At 51.2% G+C, this 15,212-nt stretch overlaps 1 protein-coding gene across 3 annotated transcripts in view; it reads left to right on the forward strand.

Annotated features, from left to right (window-relative positions):
* The window catches only part of HNRNPUL1 (heterogeneous nuclear ribonucleoprotein U like 1), a 34,834-nt gene extending 19,785 nt beyond the window's left edge, over positions 1 to 15,049 (forward strand). For all 3 annotated transcript variants that reach the window (XM_019978959.2, XM_019978957.2, XM_019978958.2), the window contains exons 8-15: positions 621 to 887; positions 2,068 to 2,190; positions 2,282 to 2,410; positions 9,612 to 9,780; positions 10,397 to 10,681; positions 11,731 to 12,020; positions 13,398 to 13,592; positions 14,140 to 15,049. In XM_019978959.2, coding sequence (XP_019834518.2) covers positions 621 to 887; positions 2,068 to 2,190; positions 2,282 to 2,410; positions 9,612 to 9,780; positions 10,397 to 10,681; positions 11,731 to 12,020; positions 13,398 to 13,592; positions 14,140 to 14,256 — 1,575 coding nt within the window. In that variant the 3' untranslated portion in view covers positions 14,257 to 15,049. The remainder of the gene's footprint in view (positions 1 to 620; positions 888 to 2,067; positions 2,191 to 2,281; positions 2,411 to 9,611; positions 9,781 to 10,396; positions 10,682 to 11,730; positions 12,021 to 13,397; positions 13,593 to 14,139) is intronic.
* Positions 15,050 to 15,212: the final 163 nt, after the last annotated feature.

Consider the following 15,212-nt stretch of genomic DNA (forward strand, 5'->3'; position numbering starts at 1 on the left):
AACTTCTCTTTAGGACTTATCTTCTCTCACCCCAAACTTGGCTCATTCCCATTTATTGTTCAGGACTTGGCTTACAGGTTCCTCCTCAGAGAATCTTGATCCTGCATGGGTGTTCTCCCTGAATTAGGATAATGTCCTTGTCTGGTTCCCCACTAGGCTCTGAACGCTTGTCAGGCTCAGATGACTAGAATGTGCATCAAGAAGAGCGGGAACTCAGGGAGCACGTGTTGAACATATAAATGGATGCACTTGTGGAGCCAGGCTTGACTTAACAGGCCCTGCTGTGAATTTCTTTCCATCCATTATCTTGTGGGAGTTGAGAATGGACAGGACAGCTTCCCGTCCATCTCAGGCTAGGCACAAGATTCAAATACTTGGAACTTCCTAACGTTACACACTTCACATTCACTTCTGGGTTATGGCCAAAGAGGGCCTTGGGCTGCATATGGTCTGAGCCATTCCTTGGGGCTGGCGGACACATTTATATGTTGAGGAGGGCTACACTTGAATCTGGGGCGCAAGCTGTTTCCACCCCTTACATCTGCTCCCTGACTCATGGTTCCTGGTACCTTATGCATTGGAGCATTGGAACTTACCTTTCTTTGGCTTTTTTCCCCTAGGACTTTGAATGTGGAAATGACGTGGAACTTTCCTTCACCAAAAATGGGAAGTGGATGGGCATTGCCTTCCGAATCCAGAAGGAAGCCTTAGGGGGTCAGGCCCTCTACCCTCACGTCCTGGTGAAGAACTGTGCGGTGGAGTTCAACTTTGGGCAGCGGGCAGAGCCTTACTGTTCCGTCCTCCCAGGCTTCACCTTCATCCAGCACCTTCCCCTGAGTGAGCGCATCCGGGGCACCGTCGGACCAAAGAGCAAGGCAGAGTGTGAGGTGAGGAACCTGGAAGCCTGCCTGGGTGGCCACCTCTGCAGAGCCACGCTGCTGCCTAGACAGGAGGCCTGCTTGCAGCTGAGTGTGGAGGAGCGTCCTAGATTCGGGGAGAGTGAGGGGTGTGGGCGTGGCTTAGGCCAAAGAGGGCTGGACTATTATAACTAAATACCAGAAAGATCCCAGAAGTTGCCACACTGTTCCTTGAGTGAGGTCAGAATCTTGAGAAAGGAGGCCTTCTAGCAGAAAAGGGGTGTGAAGGGCACTTTCTGGTGAGCAGGTTCTTGGAGGAGGTTTTGTGGCTCCACACTCCTGCCCAAGCCTGTCTGAGAACAAAAATGGCACCTGGGCTTGGAGCTGATTTGGCTGCAAAAGCTATACTCCTGGTCTTAATTCTCAAATAATTTTTTTTTCTGGTGTATGTGATTTTTGCGTTTATTTTAGAAAATTAAGAAGTATAAAGGAGAGTTTCCCGTAATTACACCATCTACAAATGTTTCCTTTTAAGAGTTTTGAAGTTTATCGTAAATGCTTTTTTCTGTATTAGGTCTTGTCCTTGCACATACAGTCTGTCCGCATCTTAGACTCCAGGAATGTTGTACCACTCCTTGTGCCTATTCCATGGGCCTTTTTCTGTCAGACACCCCTGAATCCTGCCTAAACAGAAATGTTAATATTCATGATAACAGCAGGCCCTCTGCTGAAAGTCTCACAACCCTCATGTCTTTCACTCCCAACAGCAATACTGTGAAGTAGACACTGTTACTGGAGAAGGCAATGGCACCCCACTCCAGTACTCTTGCCTGGAAAATCCCATGGACGGAGGAGCCTGGTAGGCTGTAGTCCATGGGGTCGCTAAGAGTCGGACACGACTGAGCAACTTCACTTTCACTTTTCACTTTCATGCATTGCAGAAGAAAATGGCAACCCACTCCAGTGTTCTTGCCTAGAGAATCCCAGGGACAGGGGAGCCTGGTAGGCTGCCGTCTATGGGGTCACACAGAGTCGGACACGACTGAAGTGACTTAGCATAGCATAGCATAGCATAGACACTGTTACTGTTTCCATTTCCCAGAGGTGGCTGTGAGGTTTAGAGTCACCCTCACAGTCCCCAGCGAGGGGTGATACCAGGCTGCCATGGTACATACTGTTCACAGCGCCCCTCTTGGTCCTGTTCTCGTAGATTCTAATGATGGTGGGCCTGCCCGCTGCTGGCAAAACCACGTGGGCCATCAAACATGCAGCCTCCAACCCCTCCAAGAAGTACAACATCCTGGGTACCAATGCCATCATGGATAAGATGCGGGTAAGCGCAGCCCCTCTTTATCCACCCCACCCCCCGCCTGCTGCCTAGCAAACAGGACCCCCAGCCGCCCCTTACCACTCCCTGCCCACAGGTAATGGGCCTACGCCGTCAGCGAAACTACGCCGGCCGCTGGGACGTCCTGATCCAGCAGGCCACTCAGTGCCTCAACCGTCTCATCCAGATTGCTGCCCGCAAGAAGCGCAACTATATCCTAGATCAGGTACTTCCTGGTGACCATCAACCCCCAGGAGAGGGAATGGGCCTTTTGGGTACCTGGGAAGTCCTCTGGTTCTTTTTTTTCCCCCATAATGCTCTTGGCCTACAGTATTGGTCAGAGGTCAGCTATACATGGTGGCACAGTCCCAGACTCTTAACACAACTTTCTGAGTCCAGTCTGCTGGGGGGTAGGGGGACAGAAATTCAGACCTGGCTCAAGCCCGCAGCAGCCCAAAAGAACGTCAGGTGAGAGCAGTTGTGTGAAATGGAAAGGCTTAGATTTCTGAGCCAAACAGTCCTGGGCTTGAATCCAGCTCTGCCACTCACTAGCTGCATGCCTGTGGGCAGCGGCCTTTATCCTTTGACTGTTGAGTCTCCTGATCTGGAAAACAGAGCTCAAAATGGTGCCCACACACCTAACATGGAGACTGGCATGTGGTAGCTGGAGATTGTTGTTAATCTACAGAGTGGATCTGTCCCAGCGTCTCTCAGTATGCTTTTATGACTGTCAGGTACATGTGTATGTCATGTATTTTCTACCTGCATTTCAGTGAAGAGCAGGGTTCTTCACATTAAAAGTATGACCGGCCCAAACGATTAAAGTTCCTTGTTAGTACTACGCGAGGCATCATCCTTGACCTTTGTCCTGAAGGCTGTCTCAAGTAGCAGGTTTTGTATAAGTGTGCAAATACATAAACTAAGTAGCACTGCTGAGCTGGCAGCCTCATCTAGAGTGCCTTCCATGAGTGTGGCCCTGGGTGCTTGGTTCTCATGAGTTTAAAGGGCTCCTGCTGAGGTTGGAGCTGGCTTTAGTGATTGACTGATCAAAGAGTGGGTGAAAAGAATTCCTGGTGGTCCAGTGATTAGGACTCCACATTCCCACTGTAGGAGGCCCCTGGGTTCAATTCCTGGTAAAGGAACTAAGATCTCACAAGCCATGTGGAGCAGCGATAGATAGATGGATCCATTATTCATCCAACTGACTCACAACCTTTTAGAAAGAAAAGAAAGGTGGTTCGAAACTCCAAGGGATCAAGGTACTTTTGCATAGGAGAGAGCATCTTACAGAAAACAAGCCAGAGCTGCTGGGTTGGTGAATAGTGGAGATTTGGGGAGGGTGGCAAGTTCCACATAGCCTGCCCTTTGCGTCTGTTCCATCAGGTTGTTCCTGCATTATATCCTTTTATAATACACTGGTAATCTAGTGTTCAGACTTGAAAAATTGATTCCTTAATATCAACCTTTGAAAGGAATACACAGAACTGAAGACAAAAATAAAAGACTACTAGTTGGTGATGGTTCTTCATGACAGATAAACAGTTGCCAGTTAGATACTGAGAGTGGAAATCTGGTTTGCTGATGAAACAGTTACGCTAGGAAACTGAAAGTCGGCCAGACTGCAGGGCTGCTGCCACTCTTCTGTTGTGGAGGGGTACAGGATTTACACCGGGCTCTGCTTTTCTGGGAGGTGGACATGGAAAAGGCGTACTTTTAATTTTTTTGTAAGGTGGGTGTTTTTTATTTTCTTTAGTTCTTTTTTGGCCACACTGTGCAGCAGGAGGCGGGGGTGTCTTAGTTCCCCAAGCAGGGGAACACATACACACACACCCCACACACACACACATACACCCCACACACCCCCCCCCACACACACCCCCCCCCCACACACACACACAGTGGAAATGTGGAGTCTCAACCATTAGACCACCAAGGAGTTCCCTGGAAAGGTGTACTTTTGTCTAGTGACCGATGCTACAACCCTGGGATTAAGCCCTAAAGACTGACATTTGTGAAGACAGATATGATCCTATAATACTAAATTTTGATAAAACAACTAATTGGGCTGATGTTTAGACTGCATTTATGGGGGAGGGGTGGTTGGGCACAGGGTAGTCCAAGAGCCACTCAGCGTTGCTGCCCCAGTTCAGCCTCATCAATAATGTGTACAGCCAGTCTTCTTCCCCTTTGAAGACTTTGTTTAAATTAACCCTGGCCTCACCTTGCCTCATTTCTTGTCAGGGCATTTTGGAATTGTAGTCCATACCTTGAGAATTATTTTTTTGGATACCACAAGTATTCCCTGCCTCCCTTTTTCTCAGTTTGCTAGTTAAATCAGCTGTGAAACCCATTTCACATATAGGGCCTGGTGGAGAATTTATAATCCTAGGGTAAATTGTCTTAACATCTCCGTCCAACATTGCAAAACGGGCTTTCTCTAAAGGTCAGGCCCCCAGCCCCTCAGCCAGGCACAGAACTGCTGAGCACTGTAAAGACTCACTGTTGGCCCTCTCAGCTTGTGTCGACTCTCTCAGGACAGGGTCCAGGGCTTTTCCAGGTGCCATTGTGGTCTCCAGGGCTGCTGGCCTGGTGAAGGAACATGTCAGGCCAAGTGCTCCAGGCCAACAGCAAAGCAACAGAACGCAAACTCTGAAGGTGGGGCGGGGTGGGGAGGAGGGTTCTCTGGCTAACCACAGATTGGAGGATTGACTTGGGGCCCCAAACCAGAGGTTACTGAGGCCTGGAAAGAGGTCTGAAGCCAGTGGTTTGACCTGTTTTGGCTTAAACATCAAAAAGGGTGTACCAGAAAAGCCTGTGTGGGTAGATGTGTGTGTAGAAGATTCAGAGCGGGCCCCAGGCCAGACCCTGCCATTTCCTCCCCCACCAGCCTGAGCAGTGAAGGGTAGGTCGATGTGCAGCTGACTCCTCAGTTAGATGGGGTTCCCAGAGCCAGAATTGGGACTGCAGGAAGAGTCCGTGCAGCCCCTGGATCTCAGCCCAGCACTGTCTTTTTCCTTCTCTGGTTTTCCCTGAGTGGTCTGACCTCCCCACGTTTGGCTTTTCTGGGTTTCCTGTTACCTAGTCTGACCCCAGAAATGCCCCTTCTTGAGAGGGGAGTGTGCCTGCAGAAGCCAGGAAAGGCCAGGTTTCGAGGTGGGGGTGTCTTTTGCCTCGGTTCCGTGGTGACCTGAGTGTCCTCTTCAGATCCTGTGGGTGTCAGAGCTGTGGAACAGCTGAGGAGAAAAAGCAGCAGTAGGCCACATTGCTTCAAGTGGCTCTTTTAGGTCCTCTGTTGCCAGTGGGAATCCTCTGGAATGGGAGACCGCCTGGCCTGTCCCTGGCCTACCAGATGCAGAGCAGGAGCTGGCCTCAGTGAGGCAGCAGACCTGCCCTCCTGGAGGCTTCTCAGAAGGCCCCTCAGGGCCATAAGTGAGGGCCCAGGCCACTCCCAGAGTTGAGGTCTGAGGCTAGGAGTTCTCTTAGGAATCCAGCAGCCCAGAGCCAGGCCAGGCAAATGACCAGAGTCTACGGTATGACAGCATCATTAACCTTGCCTCAGCTCGAGGTGGTTGTACTCCTGCTGGGCATCCCCATGGGCAGGTGCCATGCCTTTTCCTGAAACAGAGATCCAGGGCTACTGTGGGGACCCAGAGTAAACTACCTCTTGTGGACAGGCATTGGAGAAGAGGGTGTTTCTTCTATCCTCTCCAACCCCAGAACCTCAGCCCATTCCATTGTTGACACTCTCGCCAGTTCTGTGTCTGCACATGTGGTTCATTCTACTGGGTTTACCTCACGCCGGGCCCAGAGTGAACTCCGGTCAACAGCTTTAAGCTTGCTTCTGTGGGATTCCCACATGTTTCTCCTGCTGCCAGCCTGACCTTGTTGAGTTATGGAAGGGGGACAGTTGACAGGAGACAGTGTCTCTTAGAGATTTCAGGCTGTAAGCAGCCTGCTGTGTCCCCTCCTTCCTGCCCCAGACTGCCACACACCACAACTACCCAGGCAGCTGCTCGGAGAAACCCAACCCCTGTCCTTTGGCCCACATCACAGAGGAAGGGGAGTAGCCAGGAGGCAGGGAACACAGACAGCCCCAGACCTCCTTCAAGTCAGCATCTTCAAGCAGGGTGGGACTGAGAGAAGCAGGAATGAGGCAGCAGGAGCCCACACAGCTGGAAAAGCTGACCTAGCTGTTGTGTTGGTCTCCTAGCAACAGCCACCAGCAGCCCCCAGTGACCACAGCAGTGCTGGGCCAGCCCGGGGGCTCTGACCTCACTGTGTTTGCTGTGGCAACAGCCACCAACAGCTAACTCCCTTCCCTCTAGGAAAGCCAAGTATTTGCATTTTTGCTGGTGTGGCTTAGATGCTCTTCTTCCTTTCCCCAAGCCAAGGAGTGAGGGGAGGGAGATACAGTCTTCAAACTGTCACCACAAGGGTTCTCAGCACCTCAGCTCTGAAGTGTCTGAGGAGCCATCCCTCGCTGTCTAGCCACTTTCCAGGACAGAGGCCAGTTGTTGAGGAGTCCCGTCTGCTCTTCCCAGTACCTCCCATCAACAAGCTGTGGGGACTGGCCCCTATGGACAGCAATGCTTCTCTTCTCTTTGTCTCCTCATCAGGACATGGACAGGGCGGGTCTGCTTCATAGAAAACCTCCAAGAGGCATTTATCCACGTCCTTGAGGTTCAGAGGAATCAGAATAGGATCACTGATCATTTATTATGGGCAAGCAAACAGTGGAATCAGTTGTCCACTGTCCATCAGTTGTCCACAGAATGTCTGGGGCCACACTCACCCCTGGCACCTGCCCATCTGGGTTGTGTGCCAGGAGGAAGCTTCATTATTTAGCTGGAAGTCAAATTCTATCTTCCTATGACCAGACGCCACCTGATTCGCTTTTAGGAATGGAGCCTAGGAAGAGCAGCGAGGAGAAGGACTTGACTTTTCCTTTGTAACCAGTGTGCTTTTTACACCATTTATGCGGCTCAGGGCACAGATGACTGCATGTGTATGCCTTCACTTCCACCCCAATGAAGGTTGAGACATTTTCCCTGGGGAACAAGGAAGACCCTCTAAATGCTGTGTGTGTCAGAGCCACAGGGTCGGGTTGGTTTAGAGAACAGCTACACCCACCGACCAGATCTCCCAACAGGTGTGCACTGCGGTCCCTGGCCTCTGGCTAACCCACATCCCAGCTTCTGTTCCTCGTGTTTTTAGAATAGACTCTCTCGTGTTTCATCTTCTCCTCAAACTTAACTTTCCTTGATGCTCCCTATTGGGAAGCCTCTCCCAGGACAGCATCAGTCCTGCTGGCCCCAATTTCAGACTGCTTTCCCTGCCAAACATTTCCACATCTGCAAATTCCCACCAGAGCCAGGGGGAGGGTGATAGGATCTCCATCTTTCAGATGCAGAAATTTGAGACTCAGACTAATTAGGTGGCTTGTCTACATCCTCACAAATAGAGGGCACAGCTGTGATTTCAACCTCGAGCCTCTTCCCCAGAGCCTAGATTTCTACCCTGACTCACCGTTCCTGTCCTTCTGATGGGAAATCACCGTAGCTTGACTTTCGCCTGGTCCGGGTTGTGAGAAGAGCCAGTGTAGCCCACCCAGTGATGGCCACTAACCATCAGCCATCACACCAACCATGACCTCCATTGTTGAGTGTCGGCTGTGAGCCAGACCCTGGATTACGCAAGGGCTTTACTTTCCTGAGCTCCTTCAGTCTTAGTAGTGATCATATGATTTTCCTCTTATTTCCCCCTTTCAGGATTTGAGACTTAGTAGATGGACTGAGGCTCTGAGAGGAAGTCACTCACTCAGGGCCCTGTGGTGTGACTTGACCAGGTCACCTTAGATCTGGGGTGTGCCAAGCCTCTGCCCTGCACCACTGGCCTCTGTCTGGGCAGCTTCCATCCTGGAGGCCACAACGGAGCCCCTACTCCAGGGATCCCTCACACATGGTCAGTTGCTTTGTGGTCTTTTTTTCCGGTCAGTCTTCACCAAGTCCAGGAGAGAGGCTTTTCTCCCGCATTTCATGGATGAAGCAACAACACAGACTGGCCGTGGTCAGTAGTAGCCACACTGGAACTCGATGCCGGGCTTTTTCCACTCCGCTAGGCTGCATCTTTGTCTGTTTGTCTGTGCATGCAGGCCTCTTGACAGATTTGTTCCCCTCTGTGGCTTCTCCCCTGATTACCTTTCAGGGCCACTGAAAGTTGTTTAAATGCAGTATTCCTTATCACTCCAGTTCTGTTGTGTGTCAGGATGTGAAAAGGACACCCGTATGTGTGTCTGGGCCCCACTTCCAGAGACGGGGGTTCAGGAAGACCCCTATAGGGGGGTTCCAGTTGTTGTCTTTTTCAGTAGTGTCCAAGTGATTCAGGTACATAGGCTGAGTCCTTGGACCGCTGGGGTCTGATAGATGTGGGCCCCAGCCCCAAAGGGCCCAGCATGTGGGAGGTATGCAGTGAATGGAAGCTGTTGTGCTCTCAGTCAGGTGTGTCCTAGAGTATCACTCTCTGCCAGCACCAGCCCAGGACGCACCTGACCGTCACCTAGAAGAAGCAAAGAGAAAGTTACTAGCAAAACTGCACTTGCGAACAGCTCAAGCTATTGGCTTGCCAAGCACCCTAATTTAGAAGCCTGTGGGTGCAGCTGGTGTTTCAGAGCAGGACTAAGGGGATAAAAGAAACAGTGTTGATGAAAATGATCTACACAGCTGTCAAAGGGGCTGGTTAATTATGGCATCTGTTCTACAAATAATAAAGGAGAACACCAGGGAATTCCCTGGCAGTCAGTGGTTAGGACTTGGCGCTTTTGCTTCCTAGGGCAGGGGTTCAATCCCTGGTTGGAGAACTAAGATCATGCAAGCTGCACAGCATGGCCAAAAAAAGGGAGAGCAACAGCACAGAAAAAGATAAATGTTGAGTGAAAAAAAGGCTTCCGAAGAGTGTGTGTTTTTTGATTCCATTGGTTTTAAGAATCACAGATACTTATAAAAATACATAAGAAATTCAATACAGGTTATCTCTGGGAAGTAGGAATAGCAGCAGTAGGTGGATGAAAGGCTTCTTACTCTACACTTTACACCTTGTACTCTGAATTTTTTTACAGTAAGCATATGCTACTTTTGAATAGGGGCCAATAGAGCTGTAATGTACAATACCAAGGACAAATAGGATTAAAAAGCAAAGCCCAGAAATTAGGAATCTCCTGTCCTCTGACTGTCAGCAGCCACTTTCCCAAGTCACTTCATTTTCTGAGGGTAGATTCAAGAATCTTAGAAGTGAAGAAGGAGCAGTTTCCTGAGTTTATCTGCTTAGGAGAACTGGTATCCTTTTCTCACTCCCTGGCCACATAACACCCTGCAGAGGAAAAACCAACTTGTAATGTGCCACCTTTTGCCTTTTCTGATACCTACCCCTAGACAAATGTTTATGGGTCAGCCCAGAGACGAAAAATGAGACCATTTGAAGGCTTCCAGCGCAAAGCTATTGTAATTTGTCCCACTGATGAGGACCTGAAAGACCGAACAATAAAGCGAACTGACGAAGAAGGGAAGGATGTCCCAGATCACGCGGTCTTAGAAATGAAAGGTAGGAGAGAAGCGGTTCCCAGGGGGACATCGCAGCAAGGCCCTTAAAGGGAAAAGTGTCTTATCCCGTTTTTCCCGCCCCAGCTCCTTGAGTATTCTTTTTTTGAATTCGTTCTTTCTTTGCTTCTGCTTTGTCCCTTGCCTGTGTAGTACAGCTGTGACTGAAAGAGCCGCCCATATCCCTGTGGGGGCAGGCTTTTCAGATTAGGTGGGGCTGAGGCAGGATGTGGGAGAGGGGGTGTGCGAACAGATGCTGGAGACCTGCATGGTCTTCTGCCTCTGGCACCCACTGGGTGGGCTGGCTGAGCAAGCCTCAGTGAGGCTTCTCCATAATAAACAAGGATGGTGATTCTCCTTGACTGGCTTGTTCCTGGGGTATCAAACAGTGGTTTGGTGGAGTTTAGTCACCTTTTCAGAAAAAGGAGAAGAGGGTCATTGTTAGCCCCTGATTGTTGTCAGGGAGGCAGAGCTTGGGACTCTCTCTCCTCTGTTGCTCACACTGCGGTCCCCTATTCCTCCTCCCTTCTGGCAGACCAGTGTCCTGGGGTGAAGGAGACTAACCCTTGGAAGGTGCTGACCGCCTTTCCTCTCCCTCTGGCACCCTCCCTTCCTCCTAGCCAACTTCACGTTGCCCGATGTTGGGGACTTCCTGGACGAGGTGCTGTTCATTGAGCTGCAGCGAGAGGAAGCAGACAAGCTGGTGAGGCAGTACAACGAGGAGGGCCGCAGGGCTGGACCGCCGCCTGAAAAGCGCTTTGACAACCGAGGCGGGGGTGGCTTCCGGGGCCGCGGGGGTGGCGGTGGTTTCCAGCGCTATGACAACCGAGGTCCCCCAGGGGGCAACCGAGGAGGCTTCCAAAATCGAGGAGGAGGCAGCGGTGGAGGAGGCAACTACCGAGGAGGTGAGACATCTCACACTGAACTCTCCTGCCTGTGGTTCCGGGGTCAGGGTTGACTGCTTCCTCAGTCAGCAGATGACATTTCCTTGGCACCAGCTGTTGGCTGAGCCCTGGTAGAGAACTGAGATAAAGTCTGGGGCCTCAGAGAAACTCCCATTGTCATCTCTTCCCTCCCCACCCCACCCCCCACCAACATTACGCCTGAAGGCCTTGCCCATTTGTGTGTCACATTGCTATTATTTTTGTGAGTCTTTCCCACCCCTCATCTGACTATGAGCTTTTTGAGAAGAAGGGCCAATCCTGGGTCCCACCTCAGGACCTGGCACAAGGCAAATATTAGGACTGTTTTTGCTTCTAAAACAAATGGAGAAACAGGCTTGGAGAGATTAATTTGCTCAATTCACCCAGGTGAATCCATGGTTGGTATCAAGTGATGGATCGAAAACCCAAGTTCTTAGTCACTAAGTTATGCTATGTCTGAAGTGTATGGTCATGATTTTAATAAGTATGCCCTGTTGTGTTTCAGTCTTGTGTTGGATGGTTTAGGGGACAGAGCCATGACCCAGACACTGTCACCCTTTGGTGACAGTCCAGAAGGATGCTGGGCTGAATGGGAAACCCCAGGGGTACAGTGAGCTCCAGTGATTCAGCCTGCAAAGGAGCAGGGCTCAGGAAAGGCCCCCAGAAGTGCTAATGCCTAAGCTAAGGTTCTGAAGCCACCAGGAGGGGGCTGGGGAAAGGGTTCCGGGCCAAAGACTCGGGGAGAGGCTGGCTCATTTGGCCAAGCACTTGGATGTTGGAGACACAGTAGAAACCAAGATGGCCCTGGTTCCGGGCCCACAGTCCAATGGGCAGGACAAACTTGTCAGCAGGCCTTGATGACTGGGTGCTCCCAGGGCTCTGGGGAAGGCCAGAGCGGGTGCTTGACTTGTTCACTGGACCTGCTCTGTGCATGGTCATGCTGGAGCCACAGCAGTCCCCAAGACAGCCCGACGCCTGAGGGTCTCAACCAGTCAAAACAGTGGGGCCTCTTACTTGCTTCTTCAATGCAGGTTTCAACCGCAGTGGAGGTGGTGGCTACAACCAGAACCGCTGGGGTAACAACAACCGGGACAACAACAACTCCAACAACCGAGGCAGCTACAACCGGGCCCCCCAGCAACAGCCTCCGCCACAGCAGCCACCGCCACCACAGCCGCCACCACAGCAGCCTCCACCGCCACCCACCTACAGCCCTGCTAGGAACCCCCCAGGGGCCAGCGGCTACAACAAGAACAGCAACATCCCTGGTTCAAGCGCCAATACCAGCACCCCTCCTGTCAGCAGCTACAGCCCTCCACAGGTGAGAGGAGGAGCGTGTGTGTGGTACAGGTGAGAGGATGAACGCATGCACGTGCGTGTGTGTGTATACAGGTGAGAGGAGGTGGGGCCATGGGTCTTCACTCTTAGCTCCAGCCCTGCCCTTTCTTCCTTTGTTGCCAGTGCTTTCAGCTGGAACAGACCCTAGATATTCCCAGATCCTTCCAGACTCAGAGTAAATTGGGAACCTGCCTGTTCTGTCACCCTTGGGGCCGACTGTGTTGTCACGAGCAAGTGCATTTCTCTTGGCTGTATTGTCATTGGCCTCACTGAATTCCCAAGAGAGCACTGCATTGTCGTTACCTCTTGCCCAGGCTAGAAGGGGTGACCCTTTGTCTTTAGGATGTGGAGACAGACCCTGAGGTTGGTGAGGACTTGACCTCTGCCCTGAGAGCTTCACTGCTAAGCAGCTCCAGCTCAGTTCAAGTTCTCAGAGAGCCAGTTCTCGGCTCTGGTGTGCACGGGCCCTGTAACCAGCAGTCCCCATTTACTGTGCACCTTCCACTCGCCACGCCTGGAGGCAGCGGCCAGGGGATACAGGTGTATGGTCTAGTCCCAGTCTAACCAGAATATTTCCTAGAACAGGAGTTGGGCAGATGCAAATTCAAGCCCCACCCTCACAACCTTCTGGTTTTGTGACCTTGGACAAACAGCTTTACCTCTCAGAACCTTGTTTTCCTCATAAAGACCTAGAGTTGTTAGTAGAACTCACTTCCAAGGTTTGCTGTGAGGGAAAGATAACGTTACAGCTTTGCAGGTGAGGCTCTGGAAATAGGCGGACCTGGAGGCAAGTCACGACTTTTTGCCCGTGTGACTTGGGCCCTGTTGATTTCACCTCCCTGGCCTCCCCTTCTTTCTCTATAAAACAAAGCCAATGGACCCTACTTCAGAGAGTTGATCGGGGGTCAGATGAGTTAAGGATACCTGGACATGGGGAGCACTTAGGAATTGCCACTGCTGTTTTCCTTAGCTGGTCTTCCTGTAACAAATACCACCATTTATTGTGTTCAATGGAGTGTGCACATAAGCTTACTGAATACACAAGGCAGTCCAAAGGGGTAGTCGTGTTGTAATTCTCATTTTACATGGGCAGGGGGTGGGGAAACGCCTAGGTTTTCAAGAGATGCTGTGTGCCTTGCTCCCGAGAGTCTCAGGCCTGGGATTAGAGTCCAGGATAGAGCTCTGCATCCTTCCCTGTCCTGCCAGGTCACAGAGCTGACCCACCCCCTTCTTAGCCCTCGAACAGCCTCCCCCGGGGACATGCCTTTGTGGGCCCACTGCTTACAAAGGCCCTTCCTCCATCCCAGCTGAGCTGGCTGTTTCACAGAGACCTGGTTTTCTTTTCCCTTCCACTTTCCAGCCGAGTTACAGCCAGCCACCTCCCTACAACCAGGGAGGGTACAGCCAGGGCTACACAGCCCCGCCACCTCCACCTCCGCCACCACCTGCCTACAACTATGGGAGCTATGGCGGCTACAATCCAGCCCCTTACACCCCACCACCGCCCCCAGCGGCACAGACCTACCCTCAGCCCAGCTATAACCAGTATCAACAGGTAAGTCCCAGAAGCAGGGAAGGTAGAATGGGGCCCCACATGGATGTGTATTTCCAGACTCATGTCCCTGCTTATCCCTAAAAAGATGGGCAGTCTTTTGGTGTCCATCTAGTATAGCCATTCCATTTGGTGACCACTGCCACACTGGCTGCTAAGCGTAGGAACTGCCATTCTAGTTCCTCTCCCCAGCGCAGCAAGCAAAGGGGCCGCAAACCCTGCTTCAGCACCATGGCCAGTGTCCATTCTGATTGGTTGGTGCTAGGCCACCGTACCTATTTTTGAGTATTTTGATTGTGGTGTAACAAAGACACATCTAGCTATACTTGAAAGGGCAGTAGGTTGGCAAGCCAGGAGACCTGGGCTTCAGTCTCTAACTGCCCACCCATGCTACATCAGGTCATTCACTTGTCCTCCCAAGGTACCTTGGTTTCTCTGTCAAGAGACCTATTGTTGACTAACGTCACTGTACCATGGTGGGGGGTGATCGGGGAGGAGCCAGATGTGGGTCTGGGTGAACATGTCGTGTTCTTGGTTTCTCTCTCCCCAGTACGCCCAGCAGTGGAACCAGTACTATCAGAACCAGGGCCAGTGGCCGCCATACTACGGGAACTATGACTACGGGAGCTACTCCGGGAACACACAGGGGGGCACAAGCACACAGTAGCCATGTGTCCTGGAGGCCCCTGCCGGCTTCCTCCACCAGCGCCCACCTCAGCCCTCCTCATCCATCCCTTCCGGGTCCCGTGGTGCTGGGGGATGGGTCCTCCCAGGGCTGCCTCCCCTCTGAGGGGCTCTTCCCCCACACAGGGCCAGGCATTTCCTCTGGATTCAAACAGGCAACAATGACCTTTTATTTTCTGTTCGCCCCCCTACCCTCCTCTTCCTCCCTTCCTCCCTTCCTCCTTTTTGACTAAAGACCCCCATCCCTTGCCTTGGTCGTACAGTGAGGCTACAGGGCTGAGGGGAGGGCCCCTTCCTGTCCTCTCCTCCCAGCCCTGCTCTAGCCCCTCAGCTTCCCAGACTCTCATGCAGTTGGTTGTAAATTCTTCCAGGAGCTGTTTTACTGTCTACTTTTCAGGATTTAAAAAAAAAAAAAAATCAAAAACTTAAAAAAACACAAGTTTTAAAAAGCAAAATGCAGAGGGAGGAAGCAGTGACATATTTTTTTGGTAATTATGCTTTTTTTTTTTTTAATTTTTAGAACTTGTCCGTTTTTACTGTGGGTCGGCTGTTGATATTTCATCAGGATAACCATTTCTTTGCTGAGTTCAGGTGACAGAGGAAGAACCACACCCTCAAAACACACACAAAACAAAACCACAGAATCATCTTTAACCTAACTTTTTATACAATGTCTCAGTTTCCCGTAACTTTGCACACAAGCTTCTGTGTTGAGTTGAATTGTACCTGCTTTTTGTATTTGGAGAGAGTGTGACTATTGAACTTGAAACCTTTTATTCCGGGCGTCTTGGTAGTTTCTGGTGGGATTAAGCGGGTGAGAGGGAAGAAGGGAGTTGGGGGACTCCTACCCTTCAGAACATGAAGTTTCTCCCACTGCTCCTCTCCAGAGGTCTCCCAGTGCCAGACCTAAAGGTTTTTCCTACAGTGATCCTCTGATTA

Source organism: Bos indicus, chromosome 18 (genome assembly GCF_029378745.1).
Source record: "Bos indicus isolate NIAB-ARS_2022 breed Sahiwal x Tharparkar chromosome 18, NIAB-ARS_B.indTharparkar_mat_pri_1.0, whole genome shotgun sequence".
Classification (NCBI taxonomy): domain Eukaryota; kingdom Metazoa; phylum Chordata; class Mammalia; order Artiodactyla; family Bovidae; genus Bos; species Bos indicus.